Raw genomic sequence first — 16198 nt, 5'->3', positions numbered from 1 at the left:
CTCCATGTGCCCCTCCATGTGCCCTTCCTGTGACCTTCCAGTGACCCTCCATGTGACCCTCCTGTGACCCTCCAGTGACCTTCCATGTGACCCTCCATGTGACCCTCCAGTGACCCTCCATGTGACCCTCCAAGTGCCCCTCCTGTGACCCTCCATGTGACCCTCCAGTGACCCTCCATGTGACCCTCCATGTGACCCTCCAAGTGCCCCTCCATGTGACCCTCCAGTGACCCTCCGGTGACCCTCCAAGTGCCCCTCCATGTGACCCTCCAGTGACCCTCCAGTGACCTTCTAAGTGACCCGCTGAATCTCTTCATGTCAGCTTGTGAGCTAGAGGTGGCAGGACGATGAGAGCAGTCAGGTGTGAGGCCCCCCAGTGGACGTGGCTCTCGGCAGAGGTCAGCTCGGCCCAGTCAGGCAGGAGAGTGGGGGAGGGGTGGAGTCTGTGCCGCGCGTGGCTGGCCCTGCAGGGCGAGCGGTCTCCCAGCCGCTGGCCACTCTTCCCCGAGGACACAGGTCCTCCCAAAGGGCTGAAGTGCCCAAGCCAGCAGCCCAGGGCCCTGCACCCAGAGAGCCCAGCTGGGTCAACACTGTCTTGAATGGGGTGGGCATTCCCAGTCTGCAAAGCTTCCGAACCCATGGCCGCCCCAGCAGTGCATGGACGCCTCAGACCCAAGTTCAGCTCCGCGCCGCCTCTCGGGGCACTTTGGTTACCCGCAGGACCCTCCGGGAGGCAGACCATTTCCGATTCTGTCATCCTCCCCATACAGGCACCCAAACAGCCGTGGCCGGGCAGGGCGGCCACACCGCGCAGGGGAGGAGACGCGCGATCTCTCAGACCCCCGGCTGTGTGGGCCTTGGGACCCTGCCCCTCCGGCAGCCACCCTGCAGCAGCCCGATAAGCCCAGAGACCCTCGAAGGCCGGGGGCAGCCGGGTCCTCTCTCGCCGGCTCCCCCGGGAGAACACGAGGACAGCTCTTCCACTTCGAGGTCCCACAAAGGGGTGGGGAGCCTCGGCAGGACCTGGCGGACAGCAAAGGCCCCGCAGAAGCGTTCTTCCAAACCCGGGCTGCGACACCAAGGCTCACCACAGAGAGCCTGCCTCCCAGCGGTGCCCAGGAGCGCCCACGGTCCTTTCTCCAACAGACAGCCCTGGTGCCAAAGTTGTGCGCTCTCCACAGGCCGCCAGCCTGGCAGAGTCCCCTAGCTGGGGGCTGGGGTCCGGTGGCTGGAAGGGGGGATGGTGTCGGTAATGGACTGAGTGGTGCCCAACCCCACAATCATATGTTGAAGGCCTGACCCCCAGCACCTCAGAATGCAGCTGTATTTGCAGACAGGGTCTTTAAAAAGGGAACAAAGTTAAAATTATGTCTGTCATAGGGTGACCTTAATCTCCTCCGACTGGTGTCCTCATAACGAAAGGAAATCAGGACACAGACAGGCTCAGGGACAAGCATGTGAGGACACAGGAGAAGACAGCATCCATGCGCCCAGGAGACAGGCTCAGGAGGAACCAGCTGTGGGAACGCCTCCACCTGGGACATCCAGTCTCGACCGTGTCACCTGAGCCACGCTGCTCCTGGTGCTTGCTCCGGCTGCCCAAGCTGACGAGAGCATATCCTAAGGTGCTGGGACCTCTGGGACACACGAGGCGGTGAGGACCGAGGGACAGGTTGCCCCAGCTGGAGTCGGTCCAGACACCCCAATACTTTCATCCTTACATACACAGCAGAGAAGCGACCAGAGACCCTCCAATCACAGCCAAGGCCCAGGAGGGTGCCAGCACCAGGCCCTCGGCCTGACTGTGGGTCCAGGAGGTCACAAGTCGTTCTTAAGACCTCAGGAAAGATAGGAACCTGATGACTCCAGTGGTGGTGGGGGGGCATCAGAACATCTCCCAAATAAACAGACCCCCAGGAATCCACACAGCAGCACGGGCCCTCCTCTCTATGCAACGGTGCTGCCCTCGCCGTCTTGAAATTCCTACTTTTGAACAAGGGACTTGTGTCTTCATTGCACACGGGGCTCTGCAGTTTCTACAGCTGTCCTGCCTGCAGGATCCTTGCCTCAGGCTCTGCGTTTGGGGAAACCAACTGCTGGCCCCTTCGGGCAGGAGGAGACAGGGACCTCCCGTGGGAGGTCCTAGGGCTTGAGGGTCTGGGAGCCCAGCCTGAGCCACAGCCCCTCCCCTCGAGTCTCTGGCCAGGCTTCCTTCCACCAATACCGGCGGGCACCTCCCGCGGTGCTCTCCATGCCCTCAAAGAGCCAAAGGGAAAGGTACACAGGTGAACAGATTATTTTAATAAAGTGCGACAGTGCCGCGCGGGTGTGGGCGGCGGGCGGGCTGGGTGCCTGGGGTGCACGGCCCGGGCCGAGAGAGGCGCCTGCCGCGGCGCCTGCGGCCCTGGGCGCTCCGTCGGCGGACGCGGCCCTTCCCCCGGCCGGAGGGGACGCGCAGGAGGCACGCGGCCCCCGGGTTTGGAACAAACACGTTTATTGCAGGAAAGGCGTGGCGGGCGCCGGGGCGGGCTCACCAGGCGAAGAGCGGCTTGTGGTCCTCCTTGGAGAGCTCGCACAAGCAGGTGAGCAGCAGCAGCGAGTCGCCCAGGAACTTGGGGGGCACCACGTCGATGACCAGCTTGCGCAGCGCGGCCGGGCTGCTGTGCAGCGGGTTGGCGCGCAGGTCGGGCCGCTGCTTGAGGATGCCGTAGGTGTTGATGAGGAACTCGCTGAACACCGGGTGCACGTCACGGTTGTAGCCCAGCCTCTCCAGGCGCGCCGTGAGCGTCAGGTAGCGGTGCGTCAGCTCGCGCAGCTTCTTCTCGTCCACCGACCCGTCCAGGGACTTGACGGACGTCTGCGGGCGCAGCGACCGGGCTTCCTGGGCGGGGGGCTGCGGGCACCGGGACGCCCGCCCAGAGCCCAGCCCCCAGCCCCGCGGAGCGGCCCCGGGCAGACGGGGTCGGGGTTGGGAGGAGTGGGGAGCTCCGCCCCTAGCGCAGAGGGGGCCTCTGCTGAGACTGTCCCGGGCCACCCAGCGGCTGCGGGCTCCTCACGCCCCGTCCCACGGGGACCTCCACAGCCCTCAGCCGCCCACAGGCCCTCAGCTGCACGGGCACCACGGTGATGCGGCATCCAGGGGACACTTCCCCCGGGGCAGCGGGCGGGGGCGGGGTCCTGCAGCAAGGGAGGGGACATGGCAGTGGGAGGACCCAGGGCAGGGAGGGGACCAGGGCAGGGAGGGGGGCCCTGGGATGGGAGGGACCCTGGGGTAGTGAGGGGCCCCCCACAGCAGGTCAGGGGATCTGGGCAGGGAGGGGACCCCAGGGCATAGAGGCCCACCTGCTTGATCTTCTCAGGGATGTTGGACACGGTGAAACCGTACAGCCGGGTCACCCCTGGAAAGACATAGGCCAAGATGCGCCGGTCCAGCTGGAAGGCGATCTCCCCAACTATGCGCCCGTCCCTCTCAGCGCTGGAGAAGCTCTGGATCTCTGTGAGGAGTGGAGCTGGTGAGACAGGCCCAGGGCGCAGGACACGGACCGTCGGGGCCACCCGCCTTCCTCCTGCTGGCGCCCAGGTGTCCATTTTAGCAAAAGGACCAACCCAAGCGCAGCCTGTGCGGGTTTGGGGTGAAACCACTGTGCCCCTCCTTTGCTGCTCCCCTACCCCCAATGGTGAGGATTAATACAAATGGGGAAGAAAACTTTGACTTTCCTGTGGCCCAAAGGGAGAGGGACCTGTCCTCTTCTCTTAGAGCAACCTGAGTGACCTGTGATCCTGCGTCCTCTCTCTCTGCCCCTCTGATGGGCAGAAGTGTCCTTTAAAGCTTGTTCCTACAGCCCACGGTTGTCTTGCGCCCCCAACCCCCACCCCAGCACCAGCGGGGGCTGCCCAGGCACCTGGGTCAAAGGGGACCCCTGCTTATCACAGAGGTCCCACCCCCACGCCCAGATGCGTTCAGTGGCCCAGACGTGTCCCCTCTCTTCCTGAGGGCAGGGTGCCCCTTAGCTCGGGAACGTGCAGAGCGCAGCTCTCGGGCCCAGGCAGGCTAGGGAGCCTGGCGTCACACGCGGGTCCTGTGTGCTCAGTAACACGGGTCTTCCTGCATGCGTGGAGAGGGTGCCGGGTTGGCGAGGGCCCGTTTTCAACCGGTCTCCCTGATCGCCAGCCTCCCATCCCCACCTGCTTCCCAGCCCGGCCCCGCACAGCGGCCTCTGCGCCCTGAGCCGTGGGCCGCGCCAGCACCCTTCGGATTGTGTGCTCCCGCGAACACCCGGTCGGGGGGTGTGACGGCGAGACACCGTGTGAGCCCAGCCTGCACTCCGGAGCCCCTCCATCGACGGCGCCCCAGCCTCCTGCGGCCTCCGCCGTCCACTCTTTCACCTCACAAGGGACAGCAACACACCCGTTTGCAGGGCCTTTCCTCAAGCCCCTGGGCTTTTCCAAACCCGAGCACGAAGCCAACCCTCCAGGGCGCAGACCAGGAGGTCCAGCCGGTGGGCAGGCCGTGCGTGCCCAGACCAGGTGACCCACAGAGGCTAGAGCCCCAATACTCAGGACGCCCCACTGCAGCCCCGGAGAGGCCCCCGCACAGCCGTCTGTGCCCTGAACGCTGCGGGGCCGGGACCGACTGTGCCCGCGGCCGCGGCCGGTGCCGCCCTCCTTGGCATCATCCTGGGCCGGGGAACACCTAAGCGCCGGTGCCAGCAGGCTGCCCGGCCAGTCGCACCCCGGGAGCAAGGTGGCCCCTCCCAGCACCTAGCAGCCCGCAGCCCCGGCTTCTCAGCTCCTCCCAGGGGAGGCAGCTGACCCAGGGCCGGTGGATGGCCAGGGAGGATGGGGGAGGGGAGCAGGCTGAGGAGTGGGAGGAGCCCCAAGGGTGCGGATGCCCTGGGCCAGGGACCCAGCTGAGCTAATGGCCCACAGCCACATGCGGTGGCGGGGCAGGGGGCGGCTGAGGATGAAGGGTCCCCTGGTGGGGGAAGCCGGCGACGAGCTGAGGCCGAGCAGGCTCCTGAGGGCTGAGGAAAAGGGCTGGTGTGACACGCTGGGGACGGGCCACAGACTGCAGCCGCGGGACGGGCCGTGGCTCCTGACGCAGCCTGACACCTCCCCGAATATCGTTTCTGAGCCACGGTTCGCACAGCACAAAATTCCCTCTTCAAGTGCGCAGTTCAGAGGTCCTTCTGCACCCACAGTGTCGCAGTGGCCACCGCGACCCAGTGCCGAAACAAAACCGGCACCCGCCGCGGTCACGCGACACCCCCCAGCCCCTGAGAACCCCAGTGTGCTTCCGGTCCCTGGGGATGCGTCTGTGCCGGACACCCCACCTGTGTCGTCACACAGCGTGTGGCCCCGAGTCTGGCGCCCACGCGGCTGTCCCCGAGCTCCGTCCACACGACAGCCAGGACAGCACCGCGTTCCCGTCTACGCTGAGGAACACCGCGTCGTGTGGCGGGACCCCATTCCGGTTAAGCCTCTGTCGCCGACAGGCTCGGGGGTACGATGACAAGGCCGCTAGACCTTCGTGTGAAAACCTCTGCGTGGTCAGACGTTCTCAGTCCCTTTACATACATACCCGGGACTGGGATTCTGGGACACGTGGTGATTCTACGTTTAATTTTTGGTGGAACGGCAAACCGCATCTACAGCAACAACGTGGGTGCGTTCCAACGTCGCCACTTTGTCACCGACGCCTGCGTCTGTCCCTCGTTTTCGCGGCAGCCCCCCTCGGGGCGTGCGGCGGCGCCTCACGGTGCTGCGGTCCCACGATACTGGGCGTCTCTTCATGCGCTTGTCCTCCGCTCGCGTGTCTTCTTTGGGGAAATGTTCCGTGGCGGTCCTGGCCCATCTTTAATCGTCTTCCTGCCGCCGAACTGCGGAGAATTCTCAGATATCCGGGATACCAGCGCCTCCACATCCGACTGGCAAGTATCTTCTCCCGCTCCGTGGGTTGAAGTCACTTTCTCGAAATGCGTTCCTTCGAGATAAGTACGTGTTTGCTTCTGGTAAAGCCCAGAGTATATACTTATCCTTTTGAGGCTCCTGCTTCTGGTGTCACATCGGAAAGTCTCTCGCCAGATCCAGGGTCGTAGGTTTTATCTCTGTGTTTTCCTCTAAGAGTTTTATGGCTTTGGCTCTTCCCGATTTTTCAAGTCTTTGATACATTTGGAGTTACTTTTCACTTGTGGCGCGAGGGCCGGCTGCGCTCCCGTGCGTGTGTTTGCCCACTCGTCCCAGCACCGATTGTCGCAAAGACCGTCCTCTCCCCGTCGCACTGTCCTTCTTGCACAGGAAGCCTGCGGGTGCTCGGACTTGTTTCTGGCTCTCAGGTCTACTCCACCGGTCTCTGCACGCCGGGCCTTCGGACGCCCACGGCCCGCATTCCTGTAGCTTGGCAGCAAGTTCCGGAAGCGGAAAGCGTGGGTCCGCCAGTGCCGTTGTCCTTCCTCAAGACTCGTTAGCCTCTTCTGGGTCCCTTACCTCTCCGTCTGCTTTCAAGGTGTTTGTCCGTTTCTGCAAGGAGGCCGGCCGGGATTTTGACAGGGATTTCTGCTGAGTTTGTGCATCGGTTCGGAGAGTGCTGCGTCTTAACAACATGAAGACTTCTGGTCCGTGAACGCGACACGTGTTTGCAGCCACAGGTCCTCTTCGCTGTCTTGCAGCAGGTGCGTCGCAGCTGTGGTGTGCTCCCTCCTTAGTCACTTGGCAAGGCTGCAGAAGCTTCCCGGGAGTCAGGGCTGAGGACAGGCAGACTACAAAGCAGCACATCGGGGCGCAGGAGGGGCACGGCGGTGCAGGCTGCGAACTCCCTTCTATATTAATATGCGTCCCCCACCAGGAGCCAGTCTCTCTTCCCAGCCCAGTCTTTTTTCTTTTTTTTTTAAATGAGGTCATTTTTTTTTTAAGATTTTTTATTTATTTATTTGACAGACGGAGATCGCAGAGAAGCAGGCAGAGAGAGGAGGAAGCAGGCTCCCCGCTGAGCAGAGAGCCCCATGCGGGTCTCGATCCCAGGACCCTGGGATCATGACCTGAGCTGAAGGCAGAGGCTTTAACCCACTGAGCCACCCAGGCGCCCCCCAGCCCTGTCTTAAAAGCATAAATTAGATGGAAGAAGTGCGATACACCCTAGATGTTCTAGGAATCATTTCTAGTCCAACCTGGGTCTTCCAAGATCCACCCAAAAATCTATTCTTCAAAGAAAAGATCAACGAAATTAACGAACCTCTAGCCACACACATTAGGAGGAAGAGAAAGACGACAAAGGCCGTTGTCATCGCAAACTGGAGATGGTGTCACCCAGATCCTACAGAGGCTCGAAGGGTGATAATGGAACATTAGGAACGATTCTGTGCTAAAAAAATTGGACAAAATAGATGAAGTGGACCAATTCCTTAAAAAACACAAAAGTTCACTATTGTGAGTGAACTGCCAAAGCTCCCTCAAGAAGAAGTAGATCGTTTGAATACCTGTTTGTCAGCTATGGAAACTGAATTTGCAGCAGGGAAACATTCCTACAGAGAAAACTGAAGGCTCAGGTGGTTTCTGTGGTGAGTTTCACCAAATGTCTAAAGAGTAAATAATATGGGCTCCTGGGTGGCTCCGTGGGTTAAGCCTCTGCCTTCGGCTCAGGTCATGATCTCAAGGTCCTGGGATCGAGCCCCGCGTAGGGCTCTCTGCTCAGCGGGGAGCCTGCTTCCTCCCCTCTCTGCCTACTTGTGGTGTCTCTCTCTCTCTCTCTCTCTCTCTCTGTCAAATAAATAAATAAAATCTTTTAAAGAGGAAATAACACCAATTCTGTATAAGCTCTTCCAGATGACTGAAGAGGATGGACCCCTTTCCACCTCATTCACTGAAGTCAACATTCACCCAGTACCAAAACCAAAAAATGACATTAAAAGAAAACTGTAGGCCAGTATCCCCCAGAGACAGCAAAAATTCTCAACAAAAGTTTAGGAAAATTAAATCCGACAATACAAAAAAGTATAATACAGGATGACCAAATGGGGTTTATCTCAGGAATGCAAGTTTGGTTTATGATTCAAAAATCAATCAATGTGGGGAGCCTGGTTGGCTCAGTCAGTAGAGTATGTGACTCTGGATCTTGAGGTTGTGAGTTCAAGTCCCACACTGGGTGTAGAGATTACTTAAAAATAAAAATCTTTTTAAAAAATAATTTAATTAACAATATTACCAGAAATAGACTACAAATAAAAACAAATGCTTATCTTATTAGATGCACAAAAAGCACTTGACAAAATCCAATATCCATTCATTATAACTCTTCGGAAACTAGGAATTAAAGGACACTTCCTCAACCTGATAAAGGATGTCTACAGAGACGTGAGCTAATGTCATACTTAGCAGTGACAGACAATGCTTTCCGCCTAAATGAAGAAAACACAAAAATGTCCACTGTCACCATTTCTATTCAACATGTGCTAGAGGTTCTAGTCAATGCCATAAGACAAGAAAAAACAAAAGGAATACAAACTAGAAATGAAAATAGAAACTTGTCTTTATTCACAAATGACACAGTCATATAGCCTAAGGAATCCACAAAAATCTAGAACAATAAATCTAGAACACATAAATGACTTCGGTAAGGTTGCAAGATACAAGGTCATATTTTGTCAGGGTTCTCCAGAGAAATAGAAACAGAACCAACAGGGTGTGCGTGTGTGTGTAAGGAATCAGCTCACATGATTACGGAGACTAACAAGTCTCATGATCTGCAAGGTGAGTCAGCAAGTAGAGATGTGGGGGGACTGAAAATGTTGCTCTAGGCAAACTTCGTAGGTCTGAGAACCAAGAGAACCAACAGTGTGATTTCAGTCCAGAGTACTGCAGGCCTACAATGCAAGAAAAAGTATGTTACAGTTCAAGTCCAAAGTTAGTCAGACAGGAGGAATTCTGTCTTCCTCGGGGTAGAATCAGCCTTTTTGTCCTAATCAACCTTCAACTGATTAGATGAGGCCCACCTACACTGGGAGGGCAATGTGCTTATTCAGCCTATTGAATTAAATGTTAAACTCACCGAAAATGCATTCACAGAAACACCCAGAATGTCTGACTATATATCTTGGGTACTTCATGGCCCAGTCAAGTTGACAAAATTAACCACCACAGGAATAGATATACAAAAATCAATTGTGCTATTACATACTAGAAATGAACAATCAGAAATTGATAATGATAAAGGCAATACTATTTCCTATAGCACCAAAAATGTGAAAATACTAAGGGGCCAATTTAACAAAAACATGCAAGACTAAACTTAGAAAACTATAAACATTGTTGAAATTTTTAGACAACAACAGAAACAGAGAGATATACAGTATTCATGGCTCCAAAAGTTCAATATTGTAAAGGTGTCATTTCCCTGAAAATTGACCTAATCAATCTGTAGATGCAAGGCAATCCCAAAGTCTCAGCAAATTTTTTGTAAAAATGGACAAGCTGAGGGGCACAGCTTGCGGATGGCTCAGTCAGTTGGGCATCTGACTCTTGATTTCGGCACAGGTCTGATCTCAGGGTGGCGGGATCAAGCCCCACATTGGCTTCTGTGTGCGGTGGCAAGTCTGCTTGAGTTTCACTCTCCCTCTCGCTCTGCCCCTCCCCACTTCTAAAAGAAATAAATAAATCTTAAGGAAAAAAAAAGTTGACCCTAAAATTCACGTGGAAATGCAGAACAATGGAAAGAAAATGGAAAGCAAAGTTGCAGGACGCATACTACCTGGTGAACAGTCTTACTCTAAAGCTACAGTCATCAAGACAGCGCGTATTGGAATCAACACGGACAGATAAACAGACTATCATGGAGGATCCCGAAATACACATACACGGACAGAAATGGGAGGCAATTCAGTGGAGAAAAAAATAACCTTTCTGAGCCCCGGTGCTGGAAGAAGCAGCCTAACGTGAACCTCATCCCACGTACAAAATCTGACTTGAAACTGATCAGAAACCTAAGTGTAAAACCTGAACCCATGGAACTTCTAGAAGAACACACAGGAGGGAATCTTCGTGACCTTCAGTGTGACCAAGATTTCTTAAATAGGACAGAAAAAGCATGAACTCTATAAAAGAAAAAAATCAATAAGCCAGACTTCATCAAATTAAAGAGTTTTGCTCTTCCAAGAACACTTGGGCAAATGGAAAAGCCACGGGTGAGGGGACCGCACGTGCACAGCACATGCCCGGAAAAGGACTTGTGCGCAGACTGTATGAAGAGGACGAAGAAAGCAACCCGGTTTCGTTTTAGAGACAGAACATTTGAACCGAAGCAGCCCCAGACCCTGACCTCCCAGCCACACTCTTCTCCCTCTGCTGGAAAATGGAGACGCTCCTGCCAGCGGGCCACCGGCCCCCTCCCCCACCCCCCGCCAGCTCCCTGCCACCACACCCCGGTGCCCACCCCGGTGGCCACCCCTCGCCGGGCCGTACCGTTAAGGTAGTAGCTCCTCCTGGTCCTGTCCCCAGAGGGCAGGCTGCTCTCCGAGAAGCACACTTTCTTGGGCCGGACCATCTCCCTGGGCTCCAGCAGGGTCTTGTCCACCAGCGGGTCCTGCAAGGGGCTCAGGAGTGGGGACAGCTTCCTGTCAGCGCCGCGGGGCGCACGCAGCTCGGGGAACGCCTTGAAGGGCACCTGGCCGGAGGTCGCACAGCCGGGGGAAGCGTCGTCCTCGCTGGAGATGGGGGCGTGCGAGCACAGCAGGTCCTCCAGGGAGGACGTCTGCAGCTGGGAGGGTGCGTCGGGGGCACTGGCGAACCTTCCAAAGTCTGCAACTGGGGTGGGGGGAGGGGCGGTCAGGCTGTGTTTCTGAAGCATCCCTGAGGAGGGAGAGAATACGGAAGAACCCCCGCATGCCCAGCCTCCGGCCACGACAGCCCACCCCGTGCCGCAGGGCCCTCGTCCTCCCCCTGGAGAAGACGGCACCGGAAGGAAGGAAGCCGCCGGCCTCGCGTTGGTTGGCGAGGCGAGTGTGCGGGCCTGCGTGCGCTTCCTGCCCACCCGTCCATCCACACACAGTCCCGAGGGACTCGGATCTGCTTTCAGAAGCTCGCGTAAGTGGTGCCGTCCTACCCGTGGTTTGTTCTGCCACGTACCCTTCTGCCCCAGCTTTGTGGGAGTTTATCCATGCTGAGTCGCCAGGTAGCTTACCTGATACGTGTAACCGGTTCCTGCCAATGTGTCTCACACACACACACACACACACACACACACACACAGCAATTTTCACATCTGTTGCTCTGGGGATAGACATGAGGACAGTTCCTGGCTTCCTCGAAAAGCAAAGCTATGATCAGCGTCCCCTGATGGCCTCTCTGCTCAGAGAGCACCCTGCGCCGTCTACACTGGGCTCAGGCGTGCCCGGCAGACTTTCTCCGTGTTCTACACGAGTGGAATGTAGAACACTCCCGCAGCTCCGCCGGTCCTGGGTAAGCAAAGACCAGCTGATGACATCACACGGCTTTTCCCTAATTCCCAGTGGCACTGAGCACCTTGTCAAATGCTCACCAGCCCCTCGGTTTTCGTGAGGGGAACCCTCTCTGCCTTTTCTCTGGTCCTCTTAGCTTTTGGGGGGCAGGTAGGGCCCTGAGTGCTCTTTAATTATCTGTAGCAGCTCTTCCCGGCTCCTAGCTGACAGGGCGACGTCAACGCCTTCCCCCCGTGGGTGCCCTGCTTGTATTTTCATCTGTTTTATACGGGCCTGTCGTGCAGAATTTTTTAAATCACAATGTAATCAACTTTAACTTATTGATTCTTTTTGTGATTATAAAATCCTTCTCTATTCCCATATGACAAACTTGCTCTCCTAGCAACAAAGCGAGTATTTACTTGAAAAACAGTGTTTCAGGAGCTGTGATGAGAAACTGCCAGGGCGCCGGCCGGCTCCCGGAGGAGCACGCAGCCCTCGGTCTCGGGGTTGTTGGGCTGGAGATTACTTACACGAATAGAACTTCAAAAAAAGAAAAAGAAAAATTGTATCTTAAAAACTACCTCCTCGGGAACAACTAATCCACCTCCGCGATGTCCTCCCAGAAACAAGCGTTCGGCAAGAAGAACCGCCGTCGGGATGTCTTGCGCCCCGTCTGCCCGCTCGGCCAAAGCGTTCGTTCCCGCGGGCCCGCTGAGGGGCCTCACGGCGTCCTGGCCGGCCCAGAAGCGCCCACCGAGCAGCCTTCAGGAGCCTTCAAGAGCTCCCCAAGCGCGGGACAGGAGAGCAGCCCGGGCCGCCCCAGAGCCCGGGACTCGGAGCCCCGAGGGCGGGCGGCCTCCCCGCACAGGGGAAGGGGCTGCCCGAGCTTCCGCGGGGCCCGTTCTGAAGGGGCTTCCGCGGTGCTCGGCCGGGTCTGGGCCTCGTTTCGTTCCTATTTAGTGAGCGGCCATTCTCTCTGTCACAAGCCTCCAGGAAAGTTGGGTGAATATTAAAAAACCAACAATTTTTAATCTTCAGTCAAGTCCAAAAAGCAGGCACATTTGCGGGCTACGTTTTAACGAAGCTATCAATGACTAAGAAGCGTCGGCCCCAAATTCCGTTTGCCCAGAAGTGAAAGCGTTCCCCCAAGTAACGATCACATCCAGGAAGAAACAAAGAAACCATGACTGAGAAGCAATGACAATCGGAACCGTGCGGGAGGACATCGGTACACGTAAAACCGTATTGGGTTGAAATTAGGAATGTCAATGCTTTAACTACTTTTAAAAATCATCAAAAAGTTTAACATTCAGACCAAGACATGAAGAGGAGCTCCTGAGAGACAGAGAATCTAGAAGCAGCGGGAACGAGCGCAGGAATACCCCGGAGGGAGCGCCACGAAGCGTCCACAAGGCCGCGAAGCTGCGGACAGTGACTTTGCGGAAACAGAAAACACGGCGATGAAACTGGGGAGGAGAAAAGCGGCTTCAGGAGGGGGCGGGAGTCACCGCACCACCACCGGGACCCCGGGAACGGGAGAGCTCTGGAGGGAAGGTGCTTCTCAACGACTCAGTGAGAAGCAGAAAATCTAAATGGACCGATAGGCAAAGAAGAAAAATCTAGACGTTACAAAACCCTTGTGCTCCGAGGGCACGGGCCTGGCAGGAAGATCTTCCAGGTCCCACGTGACTCTTACTCCCCACGCGAGGTGGGAACCCTGCAACGTGAGCGCGCGCCTGACGGAGGTCGCAAACCGGTCGCGGCTCGGGTGCCAGATTCCCACACGGAAAACCACAGACGGAAAACCAAAGCCCAGACTCCCACCACGGGAGTCCGTGCTGCCTTCTCGGGAGCAGAGTCCCCAGACCCTGAGCGAAGCCCCATCCCGGCGGACTCCAGGGCACCGCCTGAGCTCCGGGCCCCGGGCCTCCGGATGGAGCAGGCCGAGGGCCGCAGCCGAGGGCACCCCACCGCGGCCACACCGGGGTCAGTCTCGATGCTTCTTGCTCTTTAGAAAGGTCTAGAAGCGTCCTCCCAGTGCCCAGCCTGCGAGCCCCCCACCCCCAGGCTCCCCCGCCGGCCGCCGATGCCAGGGTTCTGAGTCCCAGGGGCAAAGACAAACGCGTAACGAACCAGCACACACCGTGACCTCCTCTAAAGTGGTCTCGGGCCCTCGGTGTGGGCGTAGACTCAGAGCAGAAGAGACTGAAAAACCGAGCGGCGTGCAGGCAGCGGCTGGTGCGGGAGCCGGGCACCTTCCCTGGGAGCACGAGGTGTGTGGCCGGGGGTCGCGAGGGGCCCCGGCGGTCTCCAGGGTGCGGGCGCTGCAGGCTGGCAGAGTGTGTCCAGCAGCGGCCACTTCAACAATTCAGTAGTCCCCGGCCCCTGACTCAAGGGTTTCCCGCCGTGACCCCAGCGGCAGGTCTGCCACACCCTGGCTGTCCTGGTGGGGACCGTGGGGGCGTCAACGTGCGCACAGCTCAGCCCGGCTCAGGGAAACCCCGACAACGCCCGACAGGCACACGCATGCACCCGCCACGCGTTTCAGAGAAGCCCAGGAAAAGGCCAGCCGTGGCTGCCCGTGGGAATGGGGCAGGACCCGGAGCCGGCCTGGATGCTACAGCCTCCCGGGCTATTTGTACGTTTGCCACCGGTACATGTGGTTGAACAGAGAAAACAGGATTTCCGAACGCGCCCTGCTTTGAAGGCAGATGCTGAGGGACCACGACAGATGCTCCCTTCCGCCCTTGAACCCCACTGCCGTGCAAGCATACCTCCCAGCTCCAGTCCTCCAACAGGCTGAGGGCCAGGGCCAGGCCCGGAGGCCACGTCCCAGAGCCCCGGGCAAGGGGTGGCCCCTCCCCGAGGCCGGCCGGGGCCTCCCAACCTGGGAAGGTTTGGTGGCCTGAGGAGCTCCTGCTAAGACTGGTGTCCTGCCAGGTCTGGGCTTGTCAGGGGTGACCCATGGGCAGGGGTGCCAGCTGCCACCCCAGAGACTCCACCCCGTAAGGCCCTGACCAGGGTCCCCCCCAAAGGACCCGGCCAGAGTCAGAGTCCACACCTCTGCCGACCAGGCGCCCGGGGGGTAAGGAAGGAGGGCCCTGGGGCTCCTGCCGCTGCGGACACAGGGGTGGCTCTGAGTCGTCAGGGGAGGCCACAGCCTGACCCGATTCTCAGGACAACGCCGCCCAAGGGCATCCCTGGTGGCCCCAGAAAGCAGCACAGACCCCCGTGGTGAGATGTCAAGGCCCTGGGAGGCCAGTCGGCCTCAGCCGGCTTCTGGTGACAAGCATGTGCCTGGGCTGCTGGTGGGAGCTCAGGACTGGTGGGGACCAGGGGTTTCTCCAGCTGCCCCTCTGGGCGTCATTGTCCCCTTCCTGTCACCCACCACCACCTCCGTCCCCCACCGCCACCCTCTGCTTGCCCCGAGTTCCCTCTCCAGGTCCCCCTTGAGGCCGAAGGAGTCCGGGTGCCATGAAGGACCCCGGGGTCCTGCTGGCTCACGGGGCTTCGCACCCACGAGCTCCGTGCAGGGGGCTGGTGCGTGGCAGCCTGATTTTCTGGATGCGACTTCACGGCCAGAAGGGCCTTACCTGAGGACACGCAGCAGAACGGGGAGCCGGGTCTCGGCTTACTCAGCCCTGAGGGAAGGAAGCAGGTCCGAGACCCCCGCGTCAGCCCGCCAGGCCCTGGCCGCGCGCTGCGGCCTCCCCTCGGCCCCCCCGCCCCGGCCTGCGGCCTCACCTGCGCTCCCGGGGGAGCCGTCCTCGGGGTAGGCGGGCCCCTTGGTGAAGAGGAGGTCCCGGCCCCCGAGGCCGCAGCGCTCCGGGCAGCTCTCGCTGAGCAGACGCTTCAGCATCTGGTTCTCCTTCAGGAGACGCACCTGCTTCTTCAGGTCCGCGTTCTCGCTCAGGAGCCTGTTCATCAGCTCGCTGCCCTCGGCCATGGCCACGTCCTCGTGCTCTCACGTGCGGGCCTGCGGCCCCATGGAGGTGGCAACGCGGAGCCCGCGGGCGCTCCAGAAACGCCCGGAGCTCCAGGGCGGCCCGGCCTTCCGCAGCCTTGTGATGTCGCCCGCCCTTAAAGAGCCGGTGTCCCCTCCCCCCGCCCCCGCCGGGCCACCCGTCTCCCCCCCGCAGACCCTGCCCCGGGGGCCAGCGCCCACGCACCGCTTGGGGCCGACGGGGAGCGCGCGGGAGAAGCGGGGACGGGGCTCGCGGGGAGGGACGCGCAGCCCGAGTCGGGACTGTGCCGGCACCTCCCAGGAGCAGCCAGAGGCCGGGGCGGAGGGGCCTGCCGGGCCATCCACAGCACAGGGCGCGCGGGCCTCGGGGGGCCTCTGCCTTCACCCCCCGTGACTGGCGGCGTCCCTCCCCGTGAGCCCTCAGCCCCCGACACGGTTCTCGGGCGGTTCCCCGCTCTGCGCCCCAGAACCTGGGCCGGTGCCTGGTGTGTGGGCACGTGTATTGGGGTGCACCCCTGGGACGCACACTTAAGGAAGGAGGGGCGGCGGGAGACAAGCTCAGGGGCCCCCAACAGGCCCCAGGCCCCAGGACTCCAGGCCGGCTCTGTAGGGCTGGCAGTTGGAGGCCACCTGCCACCCACACTGCCCTCGTGAGGAAGGCTCCGGACTGGGGCCGAGTGGAACACGGGCCGTTACTGGACCTAACGGAAGGCTCGCCCGACCAGGCACAAGGGCCATGCGGACCCCACGCAGACCCGAGCTCACAGAGCCCCGCCAGGGGGCAGATTTCAGGCCCCGGCTGGTG

General features: G+C 59.2%; 1 protein-coding gene across 1 annotated transcript; it reads right to left on the bottom strand.

Annotated features, from left to right (window-relative positions):
- Positions 1–2446: 2446 nt before the first annotated feature.
- SPATC1L (spermatogenesis and centriole associated 1 like) lies at positions 2447–15375 on the bottom strand (the record flags this gene model as incomplete). The annotated part of the gene is made up of 4 exons (XM_080826195.1): positions 2447–2857; positions 3343–3494; positions 10453–10794; positions 15174–15375. The coding sequence occupies 4 exons, from the start codon at positions 15373–15375 to the stop codon at positions 2531–2533; spliced, it is 1023 nt and encodes a 340-aa protein (XP_080682321.1). The 3' UTR covers positions 2447–2530.
- Between the last annotated feature and the right edge of the window lie 823 nt (positions 15376–16198).

This window comes from Martes martes, assembly GCF_963455335.1.
Source record: "Martes martes genome assembly, chromosome: 1".
In the NCBI taxonomy this organism is placed as follows: Eukaryota; Metazoa; Chordata; class Mammalia; order Carnivora; family Mustelidae; genus Martes; species Martes martes.
This window is presented reverse-complemented; position numbering and strand designations above follow the sequence as displayed.